Source organism: Terrapene carolina, unplaced genomic scaffold (assembly GCF_002925995.2).
Source record: "Terrapene carolina triunguis isolate 2854851 unplaced genomic scaffold, T_m_triunguis-2.0 Scaffold234, whole genome shotgun sequence".
Classification (NCBI taxonomy): domain Eukaryota; kingdom Metazoa; phylum Chordata; order Testudines; family Emydidae; genus Terrapene; species Terrapene triunguis.
In genome coordinates this window covers 2466906-2479429 of record NW_020664585.1, presented here as the reverse complement: position 1 = coordinate 2479429, position 12524 = coordinate 2466906, and the positions used below count along the sequence as shown (strand labels likewise).

Here is a 12524-nt window from a genome sequence, read left to right as displayed (position 1 = left end):
GTTCCAGGTGCCTGCCAAAATCCCGCCCTGGGACAAAGTGCACAATTTCACACACATACTGTCCTCGAAAGATTTGAGAGGAAACCCTCCCCACCCAACCGGGTGAAAAATTGTAATGAATTGTTTGCACAATCTTCACACAAACAATACCACAGGAAGCTTGGGAGTATGGCTGCCACCTCCGAGGTACAAAAAAGCGGGACATCAGGGATAATCCTGAGCCCATAAAACTGGACAGCTGGCAGTGTGTAGTGAGCGCCTTACAGATTTCCCAGGTCAGTTACCTCAAAAAAATGATGTTCCTGGGAAAACCTGGACAGGTGCCAACCCTCCTTGTGCGGCAGTATCTTCTGTACAGCACAGTGTGTTTTGAGACGGGACTGTTGAAATCTCTTTATCCCCAGTGGATTTGGTGCAGCCATGAGAAGTCTGCAGGGTAGACAGTAGCGCAGAGCGGGATTAATAAAAGAGGGCTGAAAGGGGCTGAGGAGCATTTGAGCTGGTTCTGATGTTTCCAACCAAAAGCCTGACGAATCATGACCCCTGTCTTTCCCCCACCCTCTTCTCTAAAACAGCTGCAGGTGGCTCAGGCCCGGATTGCTTACGTGGAGCAGTCGATGGTCGAACGCTCAATCGTCAGTCGACAGGAAGCGCTGATCTGCGATCTGGAGAACAAGCTGGAGTTTCAGAGTGTGCAGATCAAGAGGTTCGAGGTACGGCGTATTTCTTAGCCTCTTATTTGCCTCTAACACACAAAGGGAAAATCCCTGTGAAAAAAGTGGTTGCCTTTGGGACAGGCATGTGCACTGGCAATGCCCCCTCCCATCCCTCTCCTGCAATGTCAACCATCCTGTCCAGGTGATAGATTGGCCTGCATCGTGGTGTGCTCCAAAGCAATGCAGCTACTTCTGGTGTGGAGAGAAGAGACCAAGTGGCTCACAGCGTAGTGCAAAACAGTAGGACGAGAGGCTCTGGAAACCAGAGCAGACTCCTAGCCTTATGAAAATTGCCCTGGGATCTTTCCTACCCAGAGCAGAGAGCAGCTCGTGTGGTCACATCTGTAGTGCCCCCAAAGCATGGAACCCTTCGCATTGCCCTTGGAAGGGTGAGAGGCCGAGTCAGCTCAAGCCTTCTCTTCTGGAATCTGTGGCTCTGACCAGTCTGTGTATTTCATACCAGGGAGGTTAATTATTCCCGCTTTATTTTATTGCTGTATTTACTGCAAGCCAGCGGCGTGCTCAGTGCTATAAAAGCATGGAAGGAAATACGGCCCCTGCCTCACGGTGTGTAGCAATATATTTATTTACTACTCAGCACATTGATCAAAGTGCCTTTCAGACAGTGTCACAGGGCTGCGTGGCATAGTCCAAACTCCAGCACATTCAAATCAGTCAAGGCATGGTAGGTACATCAGTATACACATAGAACAACCTAGGCGCTTCAACCCTGGCCTATATTCGTTTATGCTCATTTCCTTTCACGTCATGAGATAAAATATAAATACCCATCCCCACCCCCCACTTACATATGACTAATTGAGGGGAGGCCAAGAACACGTAGTAGGGTCACTTCACAATGATGGCGACCTAGACAGCCCTGAGCAGCTGGGCCCGGCCCGGCCCGGCCCAGCAGGAGAGCGGTCTCTAAAGGAAAGGCATTTCAGAGTTACCCAGGCTGCACAGGTGGCTCTTTATTTCCCTCAGGCTGTTTAACCCTTTGTGTCTGTGAACCCCAAAGCTCATTCTCTGGCAGCCTCCTGTGAGATCATTGCCATTCTGTGGGTGCCCTTGGTGCGGCTCACCTCCCATCACCTCCTCTTTGATCCCATCCATCCTCTGACACCTAAGCTGAGATACAGACACCAAGAGGCCTTGGGAAATGACAGGCCACTTCCATATCGGAGCCTCTCTGCTCACATTGCCACAAGCCTTGCTTTCATCCTTCCTTCAGTTCCTGCCTATCTAATCCGGAGTAGCAGAGCCCATCAGCTGCTCTGTGGTGAGATGTAGCTAGGACAGGCTCTGTGACCTGGACTCCATTGAGAGTTCCTGGAGTGACTCTGCAGAGATCAGGCCTTCCATCATTCGGCGTTTGCCAGTTCTGCTGCGCAGTGCCAGCTTTCAGTTAGACCTGTCGAGGATGCTGTGATTGATCCTGGAGCTGAAGGCTGGGAGTGCTAATGTGAGCTGTTGTTTTAAATGAAGGATAGCTGAGAGATCAAAATATTTGTACAGTACCATGTGTTTGTCTCAGTCTGGTGAGTTCTAATGTGTCTGCTTTAAACATGGGGAAAGGGAAATATACCAGCAGAATGGGAAAGGAGAGAGGAAATGTAATGCAATGCGGCGCTTGCCTCACAAATTGTTTCCCTGCTCTAGGCGATGGGTAATGAATGATGGGGACACAGAAGGGCCACTGTGTGCCGCTACTGCATTGTGATTGGAGCACTGCCGAAGCTCTCAGGGGTCTTAAAACTGCCCCCAATAAGTGCAATGGGCTATACCAGGGGTAGGCAACCTATGGCACGCGTGCCGAAGGCGGCACATGAGCTGATTTTCAGTGGCACTCACACTGCCTGGGTCCTGGCCACCAGTCCGGGAGGCTCTGCATTTTAATTTAATTTTAAATGAAGCTTCTTAATCATTTTAAAAACCTTATTTACTTTACATACAACAATAGTTTAGTTCTATATTATAGACTTCTAGAAAGAGACCATCTAAAAACGTTAAAATGTATTACTGGCACACGAAACCTTAAATCAGAGTGAATAAATGAAGACTCGGCACACCACTTCTGAAAGGTTGCCGACCTCTGGGCTATACAATGAAATTAAAGAGCCATCATTTTAAAGCCAACCAAAGGAAACAGTGCTTTGTGGAGTTCACAGTCAGCCTGTATGGAATTCATTGCATCACAGGATCACTAGACAAACACGAGCTGCTTAATATCAGGACCATTATGAGCATTTGCGGCAATGTTTGATACAATAATAAGTATATATAAACTTCATGCTTCAAGGCATCAGCTAACCTTCTGTAGGGGTCAGGAAGGAAGAGCATTCCTACAAGTACATCACTATAAAAGAGTAAAGAATGCGGAAAAAACTCTTTGTAATCTTTTATTTCAGAAAACCCCTTTGCCTTTTGTCCCCCTCCCTATCACTCCAGATGCTTGTCCTTCGGTTGCGAGACAGTGTAATAAAGATGGGTGAGGAGTTGGAGAAGGCCGCAGAGTCGGAGGCTCGAGAGAAGGAGAACACCAAGTATTACCAGATGCGCATGGAGGAGATGAAAGCAGATATGAATGAGCTGGTGCAGAGAGAATTGGAAGCCAGTCACAGGCGTATGGAGCTGGTAAGAAGAGGAGTGGGCTATCATGTAAGAGAGGGTATTGCCTTGTGTCAGATGCCAATGGACTCTCCTTGGCTGGGGTGCTGGGAAGGGCGCATTGCAGCATCAGTACCTCTTTACGCCTCATGGATGTGACCCGGTTTTTTTCAGATAATCAAGTCTGGTTACCACTTGTCCAGCTCTGCATTGTTCTGAGATCTCCATCACTCGGGTGCTTAGATACTTGACTGGATTTATTCTGGAGCTGTGTTGCCTTTTAGTGGTTAGTTAGAACATAATTGCCAGATGCGTGTACAGTCTGGTGCATGGGAAGCAGAGACATACATGAGCTGCCACGGCAGATGCAGGTTTAATTCATCCTGCCCTACGTCTTGGGGCCTTCTAGATATAAACCAGTTTCTATCCAGCAGCCTTTCACGTGGGTGCTGCTCTGCTGTGCTATGAAATCTAATATTTGGCACATATCATAACAACATACACCGGGGGGATGCTGTGATGCTGGAAAATAAATTATGTCCTGAGTTGTGCTAACTAATTGGCCTAGACTAGCCAGTTTGCTCTCAGTCCCAGCATGCTGGGAGGGTCCTGTAGAGTTTGCAATGCCCATTGCTGTCTGTTGCACACCATTTTTTCTTTGGAAGCCTCCCAATAACCTGCAGATTGGCCCAAGGGTCCCGGAACAACAGGTAATTTTCTGCTTGATGTTCTGTGTGGTCGATATTTCGAGAGAGGTCTAACCAATTTATTGTTCGAGTTGGCCCTCAAGCAGAGTCAGTAATGTTTTACGGGCCACTTCCTCCCACTGCTTGTCCTGGATTTCTCTCATGTCAGCCACATCAGGTTTGGTTTTGACAAGCGGAGTGTTGCGAGCAATCAGCGCAGCTCTCTGGTGGTGCGGTATATCGCTTTCCCTCCCCTCTCGTGCCCAACTCCTTTAACTGAGCCTGTTATCCTCGCCTTCTAGCATCCCAGTCTTCACGTAGCCGTGGCCAGTGCAGCTAGGCAGTCCCTGTAGTGATTGGTTTGCTTTGCCTCCTCAGCTCCAACAAATACTGAGCACTTTAGCCAGACCAGTGCTGGCTGGGAATTTTCCAACAACACAGAGTTTTTTCCAGTTTTGGAAAAATGTCCAGTTTTGATGAACTTTCATTGACTCGCAGGCAGGATTCCAGGTGGGCTACCAGGTTCTGCAGCTGCAGAGCATCCCTGCTGTGAGACTAGGGCCTGCTGGCCTGAGAGTCTGCAAGTCCTGGGATAGTCTGCGTGGCGGAGCTGCCCTGAGGCCATGGGCTCTGGGAGCCCCGGCATCTGCTGACGGAAATTGATAATGATTCTTGTCTGTTTCCCGGCTGGCAGTGGTGAAACTGATCAGAATCCGGACGATCTCCATCAGCAGCTGCCGGGGCCCAGGGAACACATTTTGTTTCAGAAACCCATGTATTGGTGTTTCCAAAATGAAAAGTTTTCAGGATTTCCAGTTCACAGGACATTTTTTAAAAATGTGGTTTATTGGACGAGGACTGAGAAACGGGAGGAGCAGCCTTAGGCCAGCAAGTGTAGTCCTGAGTGCAGTGCCCTCGGCCATCCACCAGGCAAAGGAGTTGGGCGTAGTTGTGTCTCTGCCCTTACCCTGGAGATCCTGAACGTTCGTGTGTTTGCAGTATCATAGAGGATATTTTCCTGTGTTAATTTTCAAGGGAAGGGGTGGATTTGGGGGTTGTCACTTCACGGGTGATTATTATTGATGTAATATTTTATGACAGGCTTTCGGTAATAGGGTGTGACTTGTTGCGTGGTGTGACTTGTTGCGTGGTGTTCCCTTCTCCTCCATGCGAGGGGAGGATGCGCTCTCATCTCATCTCTTCTCCCATTCATAATTGTGCACCCCACTTACTCTCCTGTTCCTCACTGCATAGCACCCCTGACAACGAGAGCAATTGCTTACATAGAAGAGTAGAGCTCCATTCGTCACTCTCCCAGCATGTGTTCCGTTGTAACATGGGATTACAGTATGGAAAAGGTTGCAAACCACTGATCCAGAATGATCAATAGTAAACTCTTCTATTCACCCAGCTGCCCTATCCCTCCTTCCCCATCTCATGATGTTGAACAGAGGCACAACTAGGAGCCATCCACAATGGCCAGTGTGTCTTGGTGCATTGAGACAGGAAGGGAGAAATTTGAATGGAAAGAGACTTAACTCATGTCACAAGTTTCCCTTTTGCATCCATTCATCTGAACTGTACAGCCCGCAAAAGAGAGGACTTTCTCCATCCAAGTAGCACATTAATCAGTTGTGATGAACAATTTACCTGCTCTAAATGTACAAAACCCAGGAAAAGGTGTTTTAGTCTGAGTGATTTTTGTTGCAGGGGGCTGAAACGCACTTAGGTATGTTTGTATGCAAATTTTGTATAGATGGCCAGAAAATTCTGTCTAGAAAGGACCCACTCTCCCCCAGGAATGAAAGGAAATCTATCAAATGTTCCGATCAATTCCTTAATTCCATCTGAACCAGCTCTAGGCTGCACTCACAATTAAAGAGCATTGGATACTTGGCTAATTCCAAGAATGTGTATTTGCCATTTTTGCAGACTCTAGTGGTTTAGCTAATTCAGAAGGGCATTCGGTAGAAATGCATCATTTTTGAAACCTTGGATGTTGTTTTTTAGAAGAGTGCACAGGTTTTGTTAATTGCATTTGGAAAATATAAGCGTAAACATAAACAAAGAATTTTTGAATGCTTCATTGAGACATTTATGGGGCTGATGTAACACAACACCTGATACTTCAATTTCTAGGGCTAGGGTTTTGAAGAACCTAAGGCATCAGCGAGAATCCTAGTTTATGCCTCTACCTGAGACAACACAAAAACCCCGTAAAAATAACAGAGCCATAAGCAAAGGCTAAAGACATGTAGGTTGATTTAAATTTACCCAGATACCAAGATATCTGCGTTTCTCCAGTCTGACCTCTGCTGCCCAAATGCATGAGCCTAATGGAAAGCAGTTAAGGAACACTGCTGTGCTAGGAGGTAAGGCCCTTCAGAAAACATTCAGGCACATCCAATGCCCATTGCCCAGGCTTGTGAGATGAGCCACAAAAAAATCTCTTCATCCAGTGGAGGTGGGGATGGACCATTGTGTGTGGAGGGGTTGGATGAAGACCTTCTAGTGAGTTATGTTGGAATCCAGTGAGTATTTTGAGCAAACACTGAGCAGCAGAGTCTAGTATTCCCTGAAAGTGAAGGCATTCCTTAGGACTGTGTGTACTTTTAATAATGTTTAAATAAAACATTGCAGGAGAGCTGTGATCTCAGTGCCCAGCCATGCTTGTCAACTGGTGGTGAGAACATAAATAGTTAATAGACAACCACTTATGGCTCTGCTCCTGTTAAATCCAACATAAATTATAAATACTGCATGAATTATTCACTTAACAGTACTTCAGACCTAGTCTGCACCTACCAAAATAAATAAATAAATACAATTCTTCCTTTGTCCTGTGTGGGGTTTGGCCCCTCATTCCACTAAGTGAATTGGAGAAATGGAAGGAAGAGACTTATTTATTGTGCAGGTGGATTTTCAAAATTCAATGTTCCTTCTAAGAGTGCTAAAAATTGCATTTGCAATGCTCAGATATGTGTGAATACATAAAATGCCAATAGGTCACGTCTAGCAGTGGTGAAGCCATATGAAAATTTATGTCTAAAGGGAAATTGTTTTCCACCATGCCACTAACTTAAACCAGTGGCAAACTTGCCCAGACTCACTGTTTCCTCATGGAGATTTTTTGTAAAAGGTCTGCACAGTGGAACAAAAATAATGCTCTGCGCACAGGAGTGCGGGCTGGGAATGTGCTGCTTTATTCCAACCTCATCATAAAAAACAAAATAAAATTGTATGTGCTGGGGGTGTGGGAGGGGGGATGGCTCCCACTGACAAAGAGGAAGTAGGGAGGCGTGGAACATAGATCCATCCCCTAATACTTTGGGTAATTCAGTTATCCCTATGGTGACCCCTTTACTACAGAGTTCAGGTTGGTGTCAGTGCCCTCAGTACTGACTTGTGCTTAGTGGAGATACTACCTTGGCATCTGAGCTGGGCCGAAGAGCTGGAATTTCAGTCTGAATCCACAGGCTCTTGGTGAGTGACTCAAACCTGGACATTTGGGGGATAGGAGCATCCAGGTCCCTATTCCATTATCCATTGTGGAAAATTCCGACAAGGCGCAAGGACTCGTTGGCCCCAAGGCAAAGGGCCAGGAGCCATAACATTTGCTTTGCTTTATTACTCCTCCACACGAGAGGACCTTATTTACAAGAGCCCACTCTGACGTTAGTTTTCGGTGCTTGCTTCCTCGTGGAGTGAGTGGCGTGTGCTCAGGGGCATCTTGCTCTCCTCTTCTGTTGTGTGTGGAAAAAGTATCTGCCCAGAAGCTATGTCTCCTCCTCCTGAAAGATGTGGCTCTGCAGGACGTGCTCAGGGCTGCTGCCTGCTTCTCTTCTCTCCGGCGCAGTGCTGAGCGCCCAGAGGTTAAAAGCTTTAGTCCCAGCCACCTGTTCTCTGTGCTACAGCGGAAACTGAAATCCTCGTCTCTTTTTCGACATGACCCTGAGTTAGCTGACTATTTAGAATAAACCCTTGGGAGCTTAAAAGCAAAACCAGCTCTCTTCTAATCTTATGTGCACACTCGTTCATTATGGGCTTGATAGGGGAATTACAGGGTGAAATTCTTTGGCCTGTGTTCTACAGGAGAGGTCAGACTAGATAATCGTAAGGGTTCCTTCGGGCCTTAAATGTTACCGGGCAGATCTTCAGCTGGGTTAAACTGTCATAGCTGCAATTGAGGCCCCAATAGAGCTATGACCATTTACATCAGCTGAGGACCTGCCCCTATACATCAGCATGCGCCTGGTAGCCTGCAATAACTAACAGGTCAGGTTACACGGCTGGGCTGTTATATAGGGGTATACACGAGTAGGGGTAGGCTGTAAGCTTTGTCACGGGCCTTGGAGAGTCCGTGAGGATTTTCAGGAGGCCTATTCCCAGCTACCCCGCTCTGGAGGGGGGTGAGGGGGGCCCGCACTGCCCAAGCATCCCAGGAGTAGCTGCAGGTGTCAGTAGCCATCTTTGAAAAGGCAGGGTCCTCGGCAATTGCTGCGGGGAGTCCCCATTGCGTGCCTTGTCCTGGCCCGGCAGTTTTCAGTGCTAGTTTGTGCAGTTCTGGCAGGGCATTCCCCTTTGCAACTGCAGATTTCCTGGCACAGAGATGCCTAAATGCATGACATAGATTCCAATTAATAACTATAGGTTTCCTAGATCTGCATTTTAATTATTCATACTATCACTACAAATATCAAAGTTAATACAAAGTAAATTTAAAGCACTTGTTGAAAGCACACCAGAGTGGGTATCTTGCAGTAGAGGTACCTGTTGTGCTTAACATTGTTACTTACTGAACTATCTACAGCTGTTTGTATTTTAAGAGAGGAAAAAAACTCCCTGAGGGCTGGGATTACAGCTTGAAGTGCAAAGAGGTCAACAGCACCAGTGGGAGTTTTCCACACATTAAAATGCCCTCAAAGGCCATGCAGTGTAATGAAATTCTCTAGCGGAACAATCAGTAGTCATACAACATGCCCAACTGACATAACTAGGGCCCTACCAAATTCATGGTCCATTGTGGTCAATTTCATGGTCATAGGATTTTTAAAATCATACATTTCATGATTTCAGCTGTTTAAATATGAAATGTCAGGGTGTTGTAATTGTAGGGGTCCTGATCCAAAAAGGAGTTGTGGGGGAGTCGCAAGGGTATTGTGTGGGGGGGGGGGGGGGGTTGTGGTACCGCTACCCTTACTTCTGCACCGCTCCTGGCAGTGGTGCTGCCTTCAGAGAGGGGTGGCTGGAGGGAGGGTGGCAGCTGCTGGCCGGCAGCCCAGCTATGCAGGGCGGGTGCCAGCAGCAGCGCAGAAGTAAGGGGGGCATGGTATGGTATTGCCACCTTTACTTCTGTGCTGCTAACTGCAGAGTTGGGCGCCCGGCCAACAGATGCCACTCTCCAGCCGCCTAGTCTGAAGGCAGCGCAGAAGTAAGGGTGGCAATACTGCGACACCCCTAAAATAATCCTGTGACTCCTCTGCAACTCCCTTTTGGGTCAGGACCCCCAATTTGAGAAACGCTGGTCTCCCCCATGAAATCTGTATAGTATAGGGTAAAAGCACACAAAAGACCAGATTTACTCATAGACTCATAGACTCATAGACTTAAAGGTCAGAAGGGACCATTATGGTCATCTAGTCTGACCTCCCGCATTATGCAGGCCACAAAAGCTGACCCACCCACTTTCCCTTAACTCAGCTGTTGAAGTCTCCAGATCGTGATTTAAAGACTTCAAGTCGCAGAGAATCCTCCAGCTTGCGACCCCTGCCCCATGCTGCGGAGGAAGGCGAAAAAACCTCCAGGGCCTCTGCCAATCTACCCTGGAGGAAAATTCCTTCCCGACCCCAAATATGGCGATCAGTAGAACCCCGAGCATACAGGCAAGATTCTCTAGCCAGACCCACATTTTACCAGCGATGGCACTTTATTACCTAATTGACTAAAATCACAGTCCGTGACGCGTTTTTCATGGCCATGAATTTGGTAGGCATAACAGACATAACAGGTTACACGTTCCTTCCCTAGGCTGGGCTTCTACAGCATTTGTGGTGCCCCTGCAGAGAGAGGCTCCACTCACCGTGGTCCTGCCTTTTCACAGAAGCGTGGGGGTACCCCTATGCTTGGGAGGGGTGGCAATGAGAGAGGGAGCACCCTTTTCACAGTTCATGCAAGATAATGTCTCTGTAACCTGACATGTGTTTGGCAGCTAAGGGTAATGGTGCAATCAGACAGAAGCATCCTGGAAGTGTTTGTGTAACTGTAGCATCTGTGAAGTTCAGTGGAAAGCCTCCAGTTTTTCACAGCTGAGAGTCAGGCCTAAGCAGGACCATTCTGCACATGCTGGATGTGTTGCTAACACGGCCCATGTGAATAAGGTAAGCTGTGATCTGCAGGAGAACTAGTCTGACCTGCACATCACAGGCCACTGAATCCCACCTACCCCCTTGTATTGAAGCCAATAACCTGAATTAGACTAGAGTATTACAGCCCTTAGGAGACTGCACTATTGTGTGCCTCAGGCAGACAATACCATCAGTGCCTGAGATCCCTGCAATGGCAGGGAACTGCTTTGGTGAGGTGTACCTAGATGATCTCAGCAGTGCTAGCAATCTCCTGCCCTGCTTCATCATCCCAGGCCCAGACTTCCATGGAGCACACGCAGAGGGGCCTCAAAGGGGAGCCTGGGATAAGGGTCAGGGATGGTGCTGAGTGATAGCAAGCTTCCCATTCTCCCTGGGTAAGGGATATCTTGGGCCAGGATCAGGGAATCAAGGAGAATGACAGCTGGCGAGAGTGTTCTCCAAGACTCCGTGTGTGCTGTGGCGGGAGAATGACTTGCTAAGTTAGAACCCTCTAGACCTGCACTCAGGCTAAAGCTTCCAGGTTGTAATTCTGATTCCTGGTGTAATAATTAGTTCTCAGCCTCTGGACCTGGTTAACAATGTCAGTCACTGTCCAGCCTTCCCCTGGCTTTCAGCAAGTTCAGCAGCACACAGGTGGCCAGATTCTGATCTCAGTTAATGTGATTCCAAGATGCAGCCGCTCCCACTTAACACCAGTGTGGCAGAGACGAGAATCTGACCTTTATCTTAAAACCAAGCATGTACAAGTTTACTTTAACGTTTCTAAATGTTTCTTCTATTAATAGATGTGAAACTTTGAGCACTGTTAACTATTTTAAGTGAGATCTCAAGTATTTCTTCAAAAAATCCCATCTGGAAGGTATTTTAGGCTACAGTCACAGTGTAAATAACACCTTTTATGGTTCTCATGACAGAAGATAGCTTTCCTAATTACAGTAGTGTTATCAGCGTGCTATCCAGAACGGCTTAGCACATTATAGCCTTGGTGTTTACAAACTGTTTTCATTTGCAAGGCTTAATGGTTTCTCAGTCTTTGCTGGGAGCTTGATAGAAGAAACACAGGTATTTCTACTCTTAGTGAGGTGTATGGACTGCTGCTGGATTCTCAAAGGGGTTGCACTATAAAGCAAATTAAAGGATATCAACCGAATTTTAACTAAATGCTTTGAACAGCCGATGACCAACTTACAGCCCCCATCCCTGAACATTCCCGGCACAGGTCTTTTGGAGTTGTGCCTTTCCCTAAAAGCGAATGACTTTGCTTGATATCATCTGTGGTTAAATTTAGCTAAAATCAATCTCTCTAAGCCCCACTTTGAGATGAGAGAGCATGATACGAAAAGCTTTCATTGGGCAATCTACCTTAGCATAATTAGATCCAGCGCATATAAGACGTACAGTTTTGTTTCGTCATTGGGGGGAAAAAAAATTCTATAGCAATTAATCGGCACTTGCAGTTGCTAGTACCAATTACAAATAAAGCCTGTGTTTGAAAGATTAGAAACAGATACTAATCTCGTCTCGCCTGAGAGTTAGACTGGAAATTTCATCACTTCAAACTTGCTGAAAACCTCAAAGTTAATTACTTAATTAAAAATAATAATGATTGATGAATGCTGCAGGTGTACGTTAAATTATTCAAATAGAGCCGATCCAAACATCTATAATTAGATTACACTTCACTTAAAGGTGGATGGGAAATTTGACAAAGTTTATGCTGCGACAGCAGAATACACACAAAAACAATAGAGAGACATGAAGGAGCTGTAATGAATTTTCCAAGTCTTCTGACCACAAATCCATTATAGACTAAGTCACACTAAATTATTTCACTTTGGCTAATCTCTGCTTTGCCTTATCTTGAAATGCTTTTGAGGCCAATTAAACACCATTTGAGCTGTAAGAAAGAAAGGCTTGTAAATCCCTTTTCAGAGCCTTGGCGCTGGCTTAGGCTGATGAGGCAGCAAGTGGGATGGCCAGGTAGGATGTTGTTCTTAGCCATTGCCTGGGTGGTTATTTCCATGCAGGAGACTGGAAACTCTGTGGGCTGGAACACTCAGTGGCCTTAAATCAGCCAGAGACTCCCAGTGGAGAATTGCCCCTGTGTAGGGAGAATCTGCACTGGTGTGGAGCAGACATAGTCTGGT

The 12524-nt window shown here is 46.7% G+C and overlaps 1 protein-coding gene across 4 annotated transcripts in view; it reads left to right on the top strand.

Moving 5' to 3' along the window:
- Positions 1–12524, top strand: part of MYO18B (myosin XVIIIB) — a 196199-nt gene that overhangs the window by 137314 nt on the left and 46361 nt on the right. For all 4 annotated transcript variants that reach the window (XM_029912648.1, XM_024196396.3, XM_029912647.1 and 1 more), the window contains exons 38-39: positions 576–713; positions 3168–3353. In XM_029912648.1, the coding sequence (XP_029768508.1) occupies positions 576–713; positions 3168–3353 (324 nt within the window). The remainder of the gene's footprint in view (positions 1–575; positions 714–3167; positions 3354–12524) is intronic.